Source organism: Symsagittifera roscoffensis, chromosome 4 (assembly GCF_963678635.1).
Source record: "Symsagittifera roscoffensis chromosome 4, txSymRosc1.1, whole genome shotgun sequence".
NCBI classification, from domain to species: domain Eukaryota; kingdom Metazoa; phylum Xenacoelomorpha; order Acoela; family Convolutidae; genus Symsagittifera; species Symsagittifera roscoffensis.
In genome coordinates this window covers 68,801,647-68,820,710 of record NC_087065.1, presented here as the reverse complement: position 1 = coordinate 68,820,710, position 19,064 = coordinate 68,801,647, and the positions used below count along the sequence as shown (strand labels likewise).

Sequence of the window (19,064 nt, the reverse complement as noted above, 5' to 3'; positions counted from 1 at the left end):
CCCGAAGGGTCCCCCTTTCCACTGTTATGAGATAACAATTTTTGGCAGAATGACCCTAAAATTTTCTAAAGGCGTCTATACTTATTTCGAGGCGGAGCGCGCGCCGAAAAAACGCAATTTTTTGCTCAAAATTTTCCAAAAAGTGCATAAAAACGCCTTTGTTGGCCTGTTTTTTTTTTCTCAAAAATTTGCTGACAATTTGATCAAAATGGTATCTGTATAGTGATTTGGGATAGCTCAGAAGGTCAATTTGGTCAACCTAAAAAAAATCGACAAAATTTTCGATTTTTTTGAAAATCCGACCCTTCTCTAAAAAATCCTAGATCCGCCCCTACACATATCTTTGCTTTTGTTAATTTAATCCAATCAGAATCAAGTATTTTTATTGAAAATTCAATATAGCGAAAAGACGAATTTGGGATGCGTGCCGACGAAATCGCAATCCTGGATAGCCGATAAAACTAAGTACCTCCGGTTGTAAAAAAATTAAAAAAAAATAATGTTATTAAATTTTAGTAGGTGAGAAGGGGCACTCGAAATAAGAAAACAATGAGAAAAAATTATGTTGATTAGTACTTGTCTGTTTTTAGTATGTTTTTGATATGTAATAATATGGCTTTTGTAATGTCCAGTGACTATCCGGGGAATGAAAAATTCGGCTATCCGGGAACGAATTTATTTTTCGGCCATCCGGGTATTCGGCTCCGTGACAGGTCACAAAATTTGAGTCGTATAATAGAAAAGACCGGCTTTCATCCCCTTTTATGTTTGATAATAGCCATGCAATAGTTTTGAGCTAACGATACACATATTCAACTTGATGATTCTTCTTGTGCTTTTTCTTTTTCTTCGTCACCTTCTTTTTTGTCTTCTTCTTCGCCTTATTCGTCGTCGTCTTCTTCTTCTTCTTCGCCTTCCTCGTCTTCTTCTTGTTCTTCGTGGCCTTCGTCTTCTGTGTCCTGGTTGTCAGTTTGGCTCAAATCAAGGTCGTCTAAGGGCCTCAGTCTTTCTACATAATCCATATCTACACTACCTAGATGGTCATCATTGGGGAGGAAGTCGCCCAAATCCCTCGCAATGCCACAATAAACGTCATCTTCGTCTGTCAAAACTTCAGCAGCTTTTTTCGTTTCGCAGTGATTAATGCCATATATTTGCCGGAGAACGAGCCAGTTTCGTCTAAAACACTGGTAGGCTAATTTTTTCAATCGCATTTCTTCCAGAATTACGCCAGTGTTGTAGTATATACGCGCCATGAGTGCACTGAACTCGCCGTAAGACTCTTGGCAGAGTTTCCTGGCTAGCCGAAGCTTCTCAATGCCCTCTTTGCCATCTAGAATGTTCCCATGTGTCATCTCCAGTTCGGCCAAGAGACCCTTGTCGGGAAGTTTCTCGGAAAGAGCGCGGGCAGCCTCGATTGATGCATTTGCATCCAGCTGGCTTTCACTAGAAATAAAAACACAATCTGGTCTAAAAACTAAAACGCAACCTTTAAAAAGACTAGTCCCCTCCCCATAAGCTTGTATTCTTTTGAAGCAGAAAAAGTAGTACGATTACTAACCTCCCTCGCTCTATTTTTGATAATTTGTTTGATTTTTTAATTTTCTTTTCCCTTCCCATTTTTATTTCGACTAAAGTTCCGACGTAGATAACCATTACGAACGTAGATATTAATTTAAATGACTACAAATACGTTTTACTTTTCCGATTCAGACCATTAAATTTTTTGCAGGCAAAGAAATATCAACTAGGAATAGTTCTTTTCTCAATTTTGACTACCCCCAAAGAAAGCTCGAAGGGGGTCAAGTGTGTTATCATATTACAGCCTATTAAAAACGAACCAATGTCCAACAAAGCCGAGCAATGTCCGGTAAAGTCGAACAAAGTCGAAAACAGACATCGTTCGACTCAAAAAGTTGAAAGCGGACATCGTTCAACCGTTGTCGAGCAAAACTAGTCTGATTTTTCCCCTTTTTCAGACTGAATGGCGCCGAACACTCATTTTCTTCTAATACAATTTTACTGTTAATTCAACTATTTTTATCTAATTCAATTTTCCCGTATGGAAAAAAAACAGAAAACTTGTTGAGAAAAAAATTTGTTTTTTCTCAGTTTTTTTCACAAACCTGTCTCGCGCTTTCACAGCGTCAATCGAAAAGACTTTCATAATATACAGCTTCATCAACATGGCTTGACTGATTGCCCACTCATTCATATCTTTGATGATTTTGTCCACTTTTTCAACGAGATTCTTCCAATCGCTTAGCTCATCATTAAGTTCATCGCCTTGTTTGATATAAAGAGGCATCTTTAACTTGAACATCGTCGCGAGACATAGCAGAGCACTCGTTACAAAATAGCCTTCGGAATGTTTCGTCAAACTTTCAACAGCATGGGTCGAAAATAAAATAGAGTCTTCATATTCGCCCGCATCGCACAAGACCATCGCGATTTTCCTTAATTTCTCACTTTTCACTGCTGGTTCTAGATTAGCACTTTGCCGCACAACACTATCCCCCATAGACTTTATTCTGGTTACGAATTCTTCGCGATCGTTTGGCGCAAAACTAGCCCAAAACTTAAGAGAATCGGCTGGATGAGTGCCGCTGCTTAGAGCCCGCTCGTCATAAATATTATCCAGCAATAACCATTCCGGGTCACCGAGGTCCAATTCGGGTTCTAGAACTTCAACAAGTTGCGCAGAGCAAAGTTCGAACTCCCCGATCGAGTACTCCGCGTGTGCTGATTGTACTTGGACGACCTGTGATGACCTCGGAACAATTGTGCTACGAACTCGGAATGGCGATTGTTGCGGTTCCTCAGCACCTTCGCCGCGTGAACTCTTTAAAGATTTGAAAAGTCTTCTTTTGTGGCCTGTTGCTAGTGGCAAATTGTCCACGTCTTCAATTGTCAATTCCAAAACCAAATTGATGGCGTCAAATCCATCGTCGTAGAGAATCTCTTGGCATTCTTTAGGAATCTTGTAGGATTCGAACCACTGTTGCAAGTCCTCGGGAAACTTGACCTGGGTCTGAATTTGAGCTGGTCTAGGAGTAAAAGTTGTTGTTTGACGAACAGGCGTAACACTTACCTCTTTAGCTGGATGTGAACTCATTTTTTCCTGCATTATTTTATGCGCTTTCACCATCTGAACTGCCTTCATATCAACAGGCAACTCTTCGATTTCAACCAAGGATTCAATTCTACACTTGGGACAAGAGAACGGTTCCGGATCGTTAGTCTGAGCCCAGGAGAGCAGATCTTTCTGGCAAAATGTGTGGTTGCAGGGTAAAACTCTCGGATCGTCGTAGATATTCTGACAGAACTCACATGTTAGAAATGAGGCTATCGACTCCACCAGCTGAGAACTCGGATTCTTGTCGGTCAAGTCGCGGTCGCTTTCATTTGCCGATGGGTTTGCTTCTTTAACAATAGCTCCACATTTAGCTATTATTTTCTCGAAGGTCGTGGTCCATGTTGAAGGATCTTCTAAACAAAAACACTTGTAATGCAATTCACATGGTGCATACAATAAATAAGGGTTGTTTAGTGGCTTAAGCTTAGGGGATGTTGTTCCGACGGGAAAATGACGGGAAGAAATTTTGGCATAGGGCGTGGTTTTTTCAGCTTGTTTTGTCTACCTTAAATAATCCGCCGTGATTTGTTTAAAATCACGCTCTTTCAGGCGTGACTTGTTAAAAAAATTTCAGTTTCAGACGAAATTAGCAAGTTTCAATACAAGCTGACATCAGGTTCAAATCTACCATCATATTAACGTTATATTAGCGGCTATTTATTTTTATTTTGGTTAACCTAATTCCGTTAACCTTTGGACAAAATATTGGACATTTTTTTTGAAATTTCAAATAAAAGATAATTTTTTTTGTTTTTCTAAGTTTTTTTTGTTAAAACTTCTTTTCTCAAATCATTGTGGAGGCACATTTCTGTGCAACGCCCGTAGCAACTGATTTTTTTTGTTTTTTTTTTGGCTGATCCTGAAAAAAAGGTTTCAAAAATTTGAAAAAGCAGTACCTTCTAATACCAGACACTGGAAGTTGGATGTGATGCAATGTGCTACAGGATGTGTGGTCGGTCTGATCCAGCCGAACCCTCCGATCACAATGGGAACAAACTTCGGCCATTCTTGTCGGTTGAAACACGAGTAAGCACAGTTGAATTCACTCTTACATTCCATGCTGAATCATAGAAGAAATTACACTAGAAGATACGCCGTGGATTTTGATAACGATATTAATAAACAATAGCAAATATTGGTTTAAAAAATATTGAATAACTGTAAGTATTGAACTTTGAAAAATTTACTTTCCTCCTCTACAGCAAATATCAAATAGTGAGTGTCAGTAGCGAATTTAGTGGGGGTGGGGGGGCGAGGCCCATCTCCTTCAGGAATTCGACTCCCTGCCGACCCAAAGGGTCCCCCTTTGTACTACTTTGACAGATCCATTTTTGGCTGATTGGCCCTCAAATTTTTCGTAAGGCATTTTCGATGCCAAAATATTCTAAGTTTGGTAGGGAGCGCGCGCAAATGTGCTTAGAAACGCCTTTTTTGGCCTTTTTTCAAAAATTGGCCGGCGACGCAGAAAATTTGGTCAGAATAGGGTCTTTATAACACTTTGGTTGAGCTCAAAAAATCATTTTAGTCGATAAAAAAAAAGGTTGACAGAATGTCAATTTTTTTGAAAATCCGCCCCACTCTCTCCTCCGCCCAACGAGAAAATCTCAGATCCGCCCCTGTATATGGGAGAAGATTATCAAAAAATAGGTTTTTTTCTTCGATTCCCAAAATTACGCCTAAGAACTCCAAGAACTACCTTTACTTGAGCAAAACTACATTTTCACGACTGGAATTTAGCTTAAATAAGCTATTGCGATTACTAACTACCTTACTAATTAGCTCGAAATTAGTACAAAATTGAAAAAATTTCAAACAGGTTTTTCTGGACACTATGAAAGTTTTTAAAAAGTTTTTTGAAGTCTATCGAATCACGACTGGAAGGGCTTCAATATGATATATCACTCAACCCTGTCCGATGATTATTTGTGGTAGTGACATTTACCGAACTCAGGGACTGATAAAAACTCGGTAAAATTGAAGAGTTGAAATAGTTATATACAACCGTAGTATGTATATAGAAGTAGAATAGACTTAGCCCAAATAGAATTAACTTTATGTTTACAAAGTGTATTGGGTAGAGGAAGATATAGAGTTGATTTTGTTAGACTATCGTAAGAGTAAGTCTGAATCGTATATCGAGATACAGAGAGATGAATTTAAGTTTAGCACCGTGTGAGATAACTTAGCACGACTGGTGGGCGTTTTGGCGCCACTGTAACAACTGCAGCAATGTTTGCATTGTATAATCATGATATATAATATGCGTGGCATGACATACCCGGGGGCGCAAAATTTTTTTTACACGTATGATAAATAACAAGATCACCTGGGTGGGAAACAAAAAGCTTGAGAAAGATTTTAACATTCAGGAGCTACAACAATAAAACAAAATTTCAAGGAAATTTAAAGAAAGTTTGAAGGAAGTTTTGCACTCAGATTGATTAATTTTTGAAAACCATCCTTTTCGGAGATTGTTTATTTGGCGGCGAACTGGATTGAACAAACTCTTCGGCGTTTCTTCGAATAAAGCGACGCTTCGGGGTGACCGGGGAGCTGTCTCCGATTTGACCGGGCAGTGGAGAAGAGGCAGCTGATTCTTCCACTTCTGTGATGGAGTGGTGAGCTGTGCTTCCGTATAGAGCTGGCGTCTTTCTGTTTCGACCTGACGCCCTGGCACTCGAAGAAGAAAAAGTTTGTGACTCAACATCGTCCTGCACCGCTGACTGTGGTGGTTCGGAGTGGCTAGGGATCCCTGAAGGAGCAAGACCTAGTTTTGCGACCTGTGACGTAACTGGTCATGGAGTTGGAGTTTCCGCTGGGGTGTCCTGGACCACCGGAATGGCGTACCGAGATCGGAGATTTGGAGTTCGTGCGACTGCCGTGTCGGTAGCGGGTAAAGTTGCCACCGAGCTGTTGGACGCGTTTAGGCCTCCAATGGGCGAATCCGAAGGCACAGACGGGTACAATGGGGTTTAAGGCGTTTGAGGAACGTGTTGTGCCGATTGCCCCTGAAGAGGCGCTGAAGTAACCATCGGAGCCCGCTGAGGGGTAGACATAGACCAAGGAGACCTCCTGTGTGATTGAGTTCGTGATATTGCTTCTTGGGTATCCGAGTCCGACAAGAGGACCACTGGTGGATCTGCCGACCGTTTGTGAGAGCTATGTCATTCGTTCGAAAAACGTTTCCCGTATTCGTAATATACGTGCTGTTCGTGACGCGAACGATCTTAGATTTTAAGGGTCTATAAAGTGGTTTTTCGGGCTTTCAGTCCAGGTAATTTCTAAAAATTTTTAAACTGCCAGGACTATGCAACAACAATGACTCTAATTTACTTGTACCGGTAGGTCTTTGACGCGACTGGCTTGGTGGGACCGAAGGTTTTCTGCTGGGTGCATCGGCATCGCGTTCGTAAAACTTCAGGGTAATAAGTTCCTCCCATCTGCACCCCAGCTGGTCAAGGCCAGGGGCAATGGTTCTGACTTTATCAAATCATTAGAACTGATTCAAACGAAATGAAAGTCACCACCGGGAACCCGTTCTACCTTTCCGAGGTAGCAGTGGTGATCATGACGCTACAACCTGCACAATTTTGCCTATTGATTGTACGCACCGGGACAACGCCAACATGACTTGGCGGCTTGGGCATTGGCCTTGCTTTGACCCAGGAGTATCGGTGGTTCACATAACCTTGATTGATCGTTGACTTTCTAACCGAGCACCGGCAGGAGCAGAGTGGACACGTTAGCACCTCATCACCTGTGCTAGTGTCTTGGTTTGATGCGAAGGGTTGCAGATTCAGTTGCGTTGCTTAGACGGTCGATTCTGATGCGCTGATCAGTTTCACATGCGGGGGACAGTTTTGCACGTGCTTTGTCCAACCGCCGACACAGACATAAGTCTTGCTACAGTCGGGCAGAGGGCAGTCGAATTTACCCTTTTGGACCCCCCGTCGCTGGACTGCTGGGGGATCTCTGCAGTTCTTTCAATTCCTTTAGTTACAGTTCTTTCAGTTCCTTTAGCTACAGTTCTTTCATTTCCTTTAGTTTCAATTTCACTACTAGCGGAGGTCTGGACCGAGGGTGAATGATTTTCTCTGAGATGCCTGTACATCTCTTTTTTGCTATGAAACATTCTACCACAGTTTTCATTAGCACATTGAACTGTTTGCGATCTCTTGCCAATAGCATTTGCTTTCAAATCCCCACCTTCTATGAACTTAAGTTTAGTTGTCGTATTATGCAACCAGTTATCCTGGTCGCACTTGGTCTTGAGCCCGTGGTTGTCATGATCAGCCCTGAGCTGCCTAACCCAATCTTTTTGCCAAACTTTAGCACCTTCAAATAGTTCATTCAAGCTATCGACCCCGATGTTTTTAAAGGAAGCATACAGTTGTACCCTTCTCCTGCATAGTTGGTGAGCGACTGGCGTTGTTTTTACTTTTTCATTCAGTTCCTTTAGTTTCATTTCATTTCTGGTTTCTAGCCTGAGACACATTCTTTTAGCGCGGTGTATAACCGCTTCTAATCTACCAAGATCTGTGCATCTGATGACAAGGGTCTCTAAGCCGTATAGCAGGACAGGCTTTAGGAATGTCTCAATGAGAAGACCCTTGTTCCTTAGTGTCAACCTTTTAGACACCAAGGCCGGTCTAAGACGTAACATTGCTATTATTGTCTTAGAAATGCGAGCGCTGATAGCCTTGTCAGCGCTCCCATCAGATGCTATGATGCTGCCGAGGTACTCAAAGTGATTGACCTGTTCAACCTGTTCACTGGATACATTGATGGGGACATTAGTATTGTCTTTGGTGTTAATTACAATACTTTTACTTTTCTCTACAGAGATTTCTAATTGAGCCAATCCAAAAGTTTCTGCCATATCATTCAGCGACTGGGTAGCATTTGTCTGGTTGTCAGAGATCAAAGCCAGATCATCAGCGTATGCAAAGTTTCTTTTCTCTCCACTGGTCTTACTTAGGAGGAAGTCAAAAAGGTTGATAAACAACAGTGGGCCTAAAACGCACCCTTGCCTCACCCCCGGTTCACTACAAAGGTGTTACCCTTATCAAGCTTGCCGATGGGTTTGGCGTGGAGGGCTTCAATCAAACTGATGATATCTCCTGGGATTCCAAAATCCCTTAGGCCAATAAACAGCACATCCCTATCAATTGAATCAAAAGCCTTCTTCAGGTCGATGAAAGTCATACAAAGAGGTTGCTGGTTCTCAATCCTTCTTTGCAGTAAACATCTAATTGCAAAGATAGCTTGGCCGGTTGACCTGTGGCTTCGGAACCCAAATTAATGAGGAGCTCCCGCATCATTTTACGCCCAGTCTCTACAGTAATTTTGCGTTTCAGCTGGCTCGACCGGTTAGCAGCGAGTGCGAGATTCTCAAGGGCTTTATAATATTGGTTCTCAGCTATCTTCTGACCCGGAACAACATTCTTGAAGCGCGGGGCCACGTCTGGACTGAGTAAACCATAATTCAGCACTTTCACCCTGTCCAGGCTATAGTCCTGGCTGTGTCGGTCTTCCGGTTTCAAGATACTCCGAGCTAGGGCACTCTGATCTGAAGCATTAGCAAGAATCTTATCCCTGGCCAAAGAAAGTTCCGTATTCGGTTTTAGACCAAAATGTACTTGAAAAGGATATTTCTTATCATTTGCGTGCTTTGATTTCCTTAGATCATCCAAGATTGTGTGGAGGACATGATTGAGACCTTTTATACTGAGGGTTAAACGCCTCTGTACCCAATTTAAGTTTTATCGCCTGAATAGTCCGTTCCACTATCCCACAGCTACGGTGGTCCCCGACTGGGCAGAACAATTGATCTATTTCCAAATTTTTGCCGGAGCCATGGTCTGTGAGTATAGAATTAGCTATGCCATGGATACGTATATATGCTTCCAGAAAATTGACTACTTTTTTGGAACCGTTATTTTTAGTTAGTAGAACGGAAGGAAATTTTGAGTAACGGTCTACTGCCACCAAGATAAAAACCCTTTTTCCTTTTTCGTCCTGTAGTGGGTCAGCAAAATCTAACTGTAATTCCTCCTTAGGAGCGAAGAGGGATGGGAGCGATAGCGAAGTATGAAATGTGTGAGACGACTTCATGTTCTTACCAAGTTTCGTACCTTCCATACACATCTGACAATTTTCAACGATCTGTCGATTTAAGTAGGGCCACCAGATGTACTCGGCCGCCTCTATCATGGCTTGTTGTCCGGGGTGAGAACGGTGCAGCCGTGTCAAAATCGCCGACCAGAGCTTGAATGGTGATGCCACCTTATTGTCAATGAGGATGCAGTTATCCACCACCGACGCTACTGACCAAAACTGAGCTATGTACAGGCCCTGTTTTGAGGAGGATTGAATATCGCTGTGTAAGATTGCCCTCTTCATCGGCCCGCGAAACTCGTCTTCATCGGTTAGCTCCGCCAGTAACCCGAAATCGATCAAGCTAGGTAGGCCCATGATTTCTTTTTTATCCTGTGAGATGAGCGGCTTCGTTTTGATGAAGCAAACTCCCTCTGTAGCGCGCAGCTGACGAGCCCGGTTGGAAATTTGCCTTCGCCGACACTTCCCGATGAAACTCGCAATTGACTGTAGTGGTGTCCTGGGAGGTCCTTGACGAATCCTCTTAGCCTGACTTCTGAGAGACTGGAGGCGGTTGAACCTGAGCAGTGGGCGAGAACGCGTTGGGTTGATCGGAGCCATCTCGACGATGGTAGGAGCCGGAGTGTTCGTTGTGTCGTGACTAGAGCCCGCATCAAAGTTTTCGTAGTCTAGTAGAATCTCTCGAACTGCTGTATTGTAGAGTAAGGCGGAAGCGTTGATAGGAGAACTCATATTGAAGTGCGATTGGCCAGCTCAACTTAACTGAACAATAGAGCAAAACTTGATTCGGCCTTGACTGGACGCATATTTCAATCCTGATTCTGATTGATTGAACGCGGAACCGTATGACCAGTCGCCCTCTAGCAATTTGAATGTCCATCAAATTTGTGCATCCCTCGTGCGACGAACAACTTGCTCGCGAAAGTAAACGTGAAATGTCAGTATTTTCCGTCAACGGACACCACTCAAGTGGTGGCGAAATACGCGGAACCAGGCTTTGCTCTGATTGGCCGAGATTACTAGTCAAGCAAACAACGCCCTCTCGCAGTAAACAACCGCATAAATCTTTGTACTAAGGCGAAAAAAATTTATCGCCCCCTACCGGCGTTTGTGCAAGACATAAGATTGAATCTGATTGGTCAATACTAGGTGGATTTGAATATCCGCCTTCACGCGATTTATCACCAAAATTACCGTTGCCAAAGGACCAATTAGCTGAGTTAGAACCCTCCAACGATATATTAGAAACAAATGTGCAACCGATGATGCCCGGTTTCGGGAAAGATAATCAGCCATACCAAGAGTATCCGCCCATTGTGCGTTAAGCGTGACTGGTATGGTTTATTTCCTCTATGTTCCTTTAAGGCTGAAATTATGGCTTTATGGTCCGTTAGTATCTCGACTTTATTGCCTAGTAGATAAGAGCAAAAATGTTCACACGCCGAGACCATTGCTAGTAGTTCAAGTTCATTTGTACTATTTTAAAATCCGATGAATTAAAAAAGCACGAGGCGAACGAAATAGGTACCCACAAACCTGCATCTGTCTCTTGCTCGAGACATGATCCTAAGCCTCTGTGGCTAGCGTCACACTTCGCACGCGTCTTCTTTGCGGGTCGTAGTGGAAAACGTTAGTAATTTCTGCAATTTGATCCAGAATTTTCCAAAATGCAGCCTCTTGAGACTGATTTCAGGCGAATTTCCTTTTATTGCAAAGCTTTTGTGATTCACGAAATTCGCAGGTAAGATTATGCAAACCAGGCATAAACTTCTGAAAGTGGTTGAGGGTGCCCATGAAGGACCGTAGTTGCTTAAAAGTTCTAGGAGCCTGCAGATTCCTGACTGCTTCGATCCTGGAAAATTTTGGAGAGTAACCTGTTGAGTGGATATCAAATCCCAGCCATTTGAGCTTTTCCACCGCAAATTCCCACTTAGACAACTTTAACGCAAAGCCTTCTTCGTCCAAGCGAGAGAGAACTTTATGGACAACTTCATTATGTTGTGTCAACATCCCTTTAGAGACCACGAGGATATCATCCAAATATCATATAGTCCCCGGAGTTCTTTGCAGCGTACAATCCATCGCTTATCGAAACTCGAACGGCATGTGCGTTAAACCGTAAAACTCAGTGTTGAATCTGTATGTTCCTGTTGACTCCCCGCAATGGATATTGAAACTACAATGACTACTCGTCATTTTTGAAAATTTAACCCGGCTGAACGCATATTTTAAATCGAGTGAAGTAAATCACACTGAACCAAGGACATCACTGGTAATGATCAGGGCGGCCGAATCGATTAGTTCCGGAGTATTTGGCATCTGATACTTATTGTTCCAGATTTGCGCATTGAGGGGTTTGGCGTCAATTGCGAGCCTAATCGAGCCATCTTTCTTTGCAGTAATCACAAAGGGGTTGGTGGAATGATCTGTAGTGCGTTTATCGAGCTTCGTAATATGACAAACCTTGACCAGCGCCTTCAATTTTTCAGACACGCGTTCCTGAATGTGGATTGGCACTTTCCGACCTTTAATTGGTCTAGGAATCAACGCGTGCATGAGCATAGTGTGTAATTGGTGAGACTTAGACCTGCACAATCGAGTGAACAAGTGTGGAAACTTCTTGACAAAGCGTGATTTAATCAGCTCGGAGGTTGAATTTTCCACCACATTCTGCACTCTCTTCACTTGGGGCGGATTCCGTTGGATTGTATCTATTCATACTGTTTTTTGCAAATCTAGCCCCAACAAGCATCGTGTTTTGTTCTCGGGAACGAGGAACGTGGCGTTCTGATTTTTCCACCCATCAGACGAGAGAGGGATTGCCAAACTACCGAAAATCTTGATTGAGTTCTTGTTATAACCTACATAGGAAACCTCGTTAGCCAAACTTTGAACATTGGTGACGTGTGACCTAGAATTTTGTCGAAGTAGAACATCCACTGTCCTTTTGTTTAACAAGGAAACTGTGACTTAGAATGATTTCGCACCCGATCGTAATATCACGCTCAAGTTACGAGGTGTTCTACGGTTGGATTTCAGTAGTTCTAAACTGCAAATTTGGACTATGAACCGTTTTTTTTTGTGGCTGAATACTGAGAATCCCATAGTCGGGTTCGCTGTTGTCATCTTGATCCTTCAAAAAATTATCAATTTCTGTTTCCAGGCTTGCCTGTGCATCCTCCTCTTTCACACAATTGACTCGACGCTTAGAGTTACATACTTTAGCAAAATGTCCTTTTTTTCTTACTCGACCGGCTTTCTACATCTCGTGCTGGGCAATTTTTTTGATGGTCCGTTGAAAATGTATTACCACAGAAGTAACACGACCTGGATTGGTTTTAATTTTTCCGGTCCGGGCGTTCTGTTTGCGGTAAGCAGAGTGACCCCCACCCCCGATACGATTGTTTTGAAAAAACTGGTTCTTGTTTATTTTAGGTAAACTACAAGTTGAAGGTTTCTTGTTATGAGATAGTTTTTTCTGGAATTCCACCCTTTTCTGGATGCACCCTTTTCCAGTTCCAACGCTAATTTTAATGTTCCAGCATGATCTGGATTTTTCCAGATTAATGTACTCTGTACATCGGAGTCGCAAAAACGACCTATAAACAGATCTCTTACCACACTGCGTTCCTCCAGGTCAGTCCAATTCCAGCACGTCGCTTGGGCCGACAACCTCGATTAAAAAAAACAGTTCATTCCGATTCTCGGTCCCTTTTTTCGTCTTTCATCGTTTGCTTCGTCGACGGATTTTTTGCAGCAGCGTATCTGCGGAGGCGATCATCTGCTTCTGGTTGTATTTCAGGGTCCGACCTCGTTTCTGGCCTTGGAAGTGCATCATCGTGCACATCACCGGGTTCAACAAGGATATCAGACACACTGAAATTGTCCTTTATTCCTAACGCTAGGCTGAACTGTCCGAACCAGCTGCCCCAACTGTATGGTGGGTATAAAGATGGTTTAGTCCAAAGCGGAGGTGAGCCAGCGAGGTCCGTCCTGTCATCCGAAACAGGAACTGTTGAATGTTCCATAATATTTACCGAACTCAGGGACTGATAAAACTCGGTAAAATAGAAGAGTTGATTTAGTTAAATACAATCGTAGTATGTATATAGAAGTAGACTAGACTTAGCCCAAATAGAATTAACTTTTTGTTTACAAAGTGTAATGGGTAGAGAAAGATATAGAGTTGAGCTTGTTAGACTATCGTAACAAAAGAGTAGGTATAGGTATGAATCGCATATCGATATACAGACAGATGAATTTAAGTTTAGCACCGTGTGAGATAATTTAGCACGACTGGTGGGCGACTTTGGCTCCACTGCAATAACTGCAGCAATGTGTGCAACGTATAAATATGATATGTAATATGCGTGGCATGACAGGTAGCTGACTATGCGTGGAAAACGAAAAATCGAAAAAAAAACTGAAACACACCCGAATACAAAGTTCCTCCACACTTTCAATGGTCGCAACAATAACGTGGCTGTTGAAACATTAAAGTCTTTGTCTTAATAGAAGTTTTTTCTTTCAAATTCCACAGTTTTATTGTAGAACAAGTTCAGTCTGGTATGATTTCAGTATAATTTAAATTGTTATTTAAGTGGATCAAGCTAACTTGAAAAGCCCCGGGTTGATCATCCGACAAAAAATCCCCTATCTTAGAACTTCTGTGAGTTCTTTGAAGATTTTAAAAAAAATTTCCCCATCTTTTCTTGTAAATTTTTGAATTGTGTTTGCTTTGAAATAAACAAAAGTTTTGTGAGCACAAAACTTGAAAAAAAAAAACGCTTCTCATTAGTTTTTAGTGACTAGATTTTTTCTCCCACAGTTCTTACTACTTTCTTTCATAAGAAAAAAAATCTCACAATGAATCCAAATATTTTAAATACTTCGCAAATGCTGCAGAAAACTGTACCTGCATTGGAAAAAAATGTTTCATTCAAGTAAGAAAGAATAATGTTTTCTAGGAAGTTTCTTTTATCTTATAACTTTGTAAGTCCCTATCTTACAACATTCTTATAAGAAAAAGTCCCTATTTTTTAACATAATTAGAGCCTAATTTTGTCAGAAGTTGTATGATTCTTATAAGAAAAATTCTAATATTTTCGGTCAAACTGGGTCATAAATTAGAAAAAAAACTAGTAATATTTTTGAAAATACCTTAGCTGTGACATAAACTATTTAATGAGTTTTACCTTTTCAAAAATGTTTATTTTTTGTCGTAGTTTTTTTATTCAATTAAAAACTATCTTTCTCCTAGTTCGTGCAAAAACTCAACGAGCAGCCAATTTAGCAAGGTAGCAAAAATATTTGAAATCCATTAGAAGAACAAATACTACAAATATAACAAACAAAATTTGTTTGTTATATTTGTAGTAATTTTAAGCAATTTTCAGAAAGCACATAGTAGCCGCATTTTAGCCACATAGAATTGGGAGCTTTCTTTTTCAAAAAATAAAAGTGCATTTTTTTAACCCAATTAATAGAGTTCGCTTACAAAACACTTTAAGAACTTTAAAAAACTCTCCAAAATAATCGTTCACCTTTGAGCCCATTGTTCGTCCATGAATAAGATCATGACCTTACAGTTGGCCGCATTGCCAACTATGGCCTCTCTAAATCCATCGCCAGCCTCCATGTCCACACAGATAAAAGTGGACAGCCCCACATTTTGCACCATCTCGTCCAGCTGCTTGGCGGCGGAGCCTGCCGAACGCACACAGTGGCTCAAGAACACCTGTTGGTATTCCATTTTAATCCGGCGTTCACAAGTCGCAACCTCAGAGGCAGGTGCCGAAATTCAAGAAAAATATCTCCAAACTTTTTGTAATTACAAAGTAAAAGAAATATAATTTGAACAAATAAAACAAGAGTAGCATAGAAACTTTCAGTCAACCAACAACAATTTATGAAGAGCTTAATTGACCAGCTAACCTCAGACCTGTACATTAACAGAACAGGAGTTTTAAGTCCAGATTTATGGCTCGACTTTGATCTGAAATTTGTTTGATATATATTTGGATGTTTACAGCAACATATAGTAACAATGATGTTCAGAGCAATTTATTGAAATTAAAAATTTCTGAATGGGGTCAAGTTAAAATCTTCAGGACTAAAAATAGTTCATTTATCTGCCAGCCATTGAGGCAATGGGTATTTCTGGGTTCTTTTTCAACAAAACTTGGAAAGTTCATCTGAAAAAGAATGGTCCAACGGCAGATATGTGCCAAAATAAAGAGCTAGATGTATAATTTATTCGGAGAGTCTAGACACAGTGCGCGTATGACAGTCACAAAACACGAACTGTATATACAAAAACGACTGGTGAAAATAGGTACAAAGCGCCCCTGAGGTCCCTGGAAAAAACTTTCACTCAATCTGGTAAAATTAGCCTACCGTTTTGCTTTTGCAATTGAACACTCTCTGCACTTTTATCATTCTGATCAATGGTGTGTCTCCAAGTTTTTTATAGAGGCAAAGACATTTCATTTTCCGCTAAAAATGGCCGAAGAATGGCAAGGGAAAAAATGGTATGCATAAAACAACTCCCAGTATCGCGTATTGCTCTGAGTTCGACGGAAAAATTCGCTTTCAACATCAGTCGGTTGACAAGAAGGTTATTATAAGACTAAGACAAGCAACAAGAGGGGCACATGTGTCTGGCTGCGATTTTAAGGAAAAATGAACAATTTTATGGCACACGAAAGTTCTCAACGCTACTACATCAGGTACTAAGGCAAATTGTTACATTTGAGCTCCAGACAAGGTTATTTGTCCAGAGTCTTTTCGGTCAAACCCCCCCCCCGTAATTGATTAAAGACAAAAAATGTGTCTCATACAATTTTCATATATGAAAAACATGCTTATCATCAGGCATTTCGGGACCCGAAATTTTTCAAACCCAAAACCCGATTAACCGATAAGCTAAAACCCGAACCCGAACCCGAACCCGACGGTTTCTTCAAACCCGAACCCGAACCCGACATTCATTTCAAACCCGAAACCCGGCCCGAAACCCGAAAAAGATCTCAAAACCCGATTACCCGACCCGATACTCGACATGCCCGATTTTCAGGTAGATTAAATGGTATGAACGTTGACGCAATAAATTTGATGCGTTTTTAGAGTGTAACTTTCTCTTACAGTGAACAATAAAAATAGCTGTAAAAACAATATTTATGCAATAAATGTGTATTAAAATGGGAATGTATATAGAAAACAAAAAAGTTCAACGGAAATATAAAGCTGTATTATTATGAAATGGGAACGTACAAGTACGTATTAAACGCATTCCTCGGTGAGTTTCAAGAACACGTTGCGTGTAAAATTCTCCGTCTTAAGTCGCGATTGAATATCCTTCTTCAAGTACTTTGCATAACTGAACGCTCTCTCAATGTCAGAATTTGCTGCGGGAATTTGTCTCAATGTTCTTCGTATTTGTTCCTCTTTTGGTCCAACTGCCCTTTCAAGTTGTAAGAAGTCTTTGAAAGAAGTTGGCGTTGCATAAGTATGCTCGGTTTGTTGCAAGTTTTCAATATTTACAATCAGATTGATTACATGTGCCAGGCAAGGCACATGAGCCAGCTTCATTATACGGCAAAACTTGACCATGTCCGAACCACAGTCGGACATCACACATGCGAGTCTTTCTTGAAGCGAGGGGAACTGCTAACTTTTGTTACTGACACATTGTCAAGATATACGAATTGGGAATGGAAAGTAAACTTTTCAGTATTCGAGTTCAGAAATTTTCTTATGGAAATTTGATTTACATCTTCCGACTCAGTGGAAGTGCAGCTGCTAATGTGCCTTTCAAGAGCTGACGTATTGCTCTTTTTACATGAAAATACACTTTTGCAACGAACGCACTTCCGCGCTTCTGTTTTCTTCTTGTCAATGAAACCGCACAGAAACTTGTCTTTCAACTTTGGATTTTTGGTTTCAAATATCCGCCACTCTTCCTTCATCGTACAATGCAATCGCGTTCAGAAATGAAATAGAAATAAAAATTAAAAAAGTAAAAAACCTCAAACAAAAGAAAAACTGGGAAAGTTTTTGTCGAAACCGAAAACAGCAAACAAAAGTCGGGTTTTAGAAATCCGACATAATTGAATACCCGAACCCGAACCCGAACCCGAAAATTTGTTGAACCCGAAACCCGACCCGAAACCCGAAATTTGTCTCAAAACCCGAAAACCCGACCCGATACCCGAAAACCCGAACCCGAACCCGAAATGCCTGCTTATCATACACTTTCATACAATTTCATAGAGCAAAAGTAAGTGTATGAAAATAACAAAAAAGAGTATTTTTTCCATTGTATGAAACTATATTATAATCATTGGAAAACCAAGCTATGAAAATTTATGATAATTATTTTTTCCATAAATGAAAAAACAAAATGTTTTTGTTTCGAACTTTTGTGTGTCATCTGAAACACTAACCAAGGGTTATTTGTCATAAGAAAACCCAGAAACTAACTGGCAGTTACCACACAGGAAAATCAGCGTTTAGTGATTTTAGCCATGAGGGTTAATTTTAACATTTTCACTTGAAACTTTATACCAAAAATGTAACTTTTTGTATGTGGCTAGATAATTTTTAGTTTGAAAGTTTTGGTGTTTGACAGAAAAAGGCCTGTTTTTTAGTGATTATTGAAAAATTCATTTTTTCTATGACAAAATAACTTTCTTATAATCATCATACATGAAAGTTGTATGAAAAGCACTTTTTCCACAGACTTCATAAAAGAAACTGTATGATACGCATTTTTCTTCTGTGGATGTCAACCCGATAAATTTTAAATTTTTTAAAATTTTATATTAAAACTGGGACAAACTTACAACAAAAAACCAATACATAAATACTTAATTACAAGAGAGGTTAAAAGAAAGTATTCTTACTTAACAGGCCATAAACGGTTCTTTTTCTCATTTTTGCTACAACTTTGCCGTTTACTGCACATACATTTCATAGAAAAAAAACGGGTTTTCACTTGTTTGTAATTAAATTTTTTTATAATTCTTGTCATTTAGGGTGGGGCAGAGTAAGAAGTGTTCACATACCACTGGTATGCTTACAACTAAAAAAGCTAAAAATGAGTAAATAAAATAGAACGAGTTGAATTGAAACTGATTCTCCTAAATAGAACTCGTAAAGTGCCGCTAAGTCTAATGGAGTTGGGATAGATACGAGCTAACAGGTATCTGATTAAAAATTAGAAGTAAAATTAGGAGAAACAAAAACACAACATTCCCCAATGCAGAAAAAAATATATCTGAATTTATGGGAGGTAGCCAAATCGCATACATGCTCTATTCTCCCTTCACCTTACTGGCGTCAAAGTTGGAACAAAAGTAACGAACAAAAGTAACGAATTGTGTCTGTGACGTAGTTTAGAAAATTTTGCTAAGAATGACCGTTAGATGTGTATTAACTTTTCAAACTTTCTGCCCGACGAGAGTATCATATACTATCTACACTGTGTACTTACAAGAGATTTCTTTTTCTTATTCTTCTTACAGTTAGTATTTCTAAATAAATTTGATGTGATCTTGTTGATTGCCGCAACCACAAATTCTTTGGCGTAATGTGAGGTTGGGGAGTCTTTTCCTGAAGGAAATCTTGAAAATAAGACTGTAAGTCCCATTTTTTTCCCTGGGATGTGTTCAAGTTTGAAATGAAAAGGAAAGCAATCTAGTGACTCAACGGGTTAGTCTATTTTTCATAGTCTTGTCACCATGTTAAGCGTTTAGTGCGGACAGTATAGCTTTTACAATCAGGTACAATTTTATGTTCTGACTCGTAAAAC

The 19,064-nt window shown here is 40.4% G+C and overlaps 1 protein-coding gene across 1 annotated transcript; it reads right to left on the bottom strand.

The window, feature by feature from the left end:
• Nucleotides 1-574: 574 nt before the first annotated feature.
• On the bottom strand, nt 575-15,181 carry LOC134844650 (uncharacterized). Its single transcript, XM_063861446.1, has 4 exons — nt 14,797-15,181; nt 4,033-4,196; nt 2,127-3,489; nt 575-1,446 (listed from the first exon to the last, which is right to left on the bottom strand). Exons 1-4 carry the CDS (start codon nt 15,003-15,005, stop codon nt 882-884), a joined length of 2,301 nt encoding a protein of 766 aa, XP_063717516.1. The 5' UTR covers nt 15,006-15,181; the 3' UTR covers nt 575-881.
• Nucleotides 15,182-19,064: the final 3,883 nt, after the last annotated feature.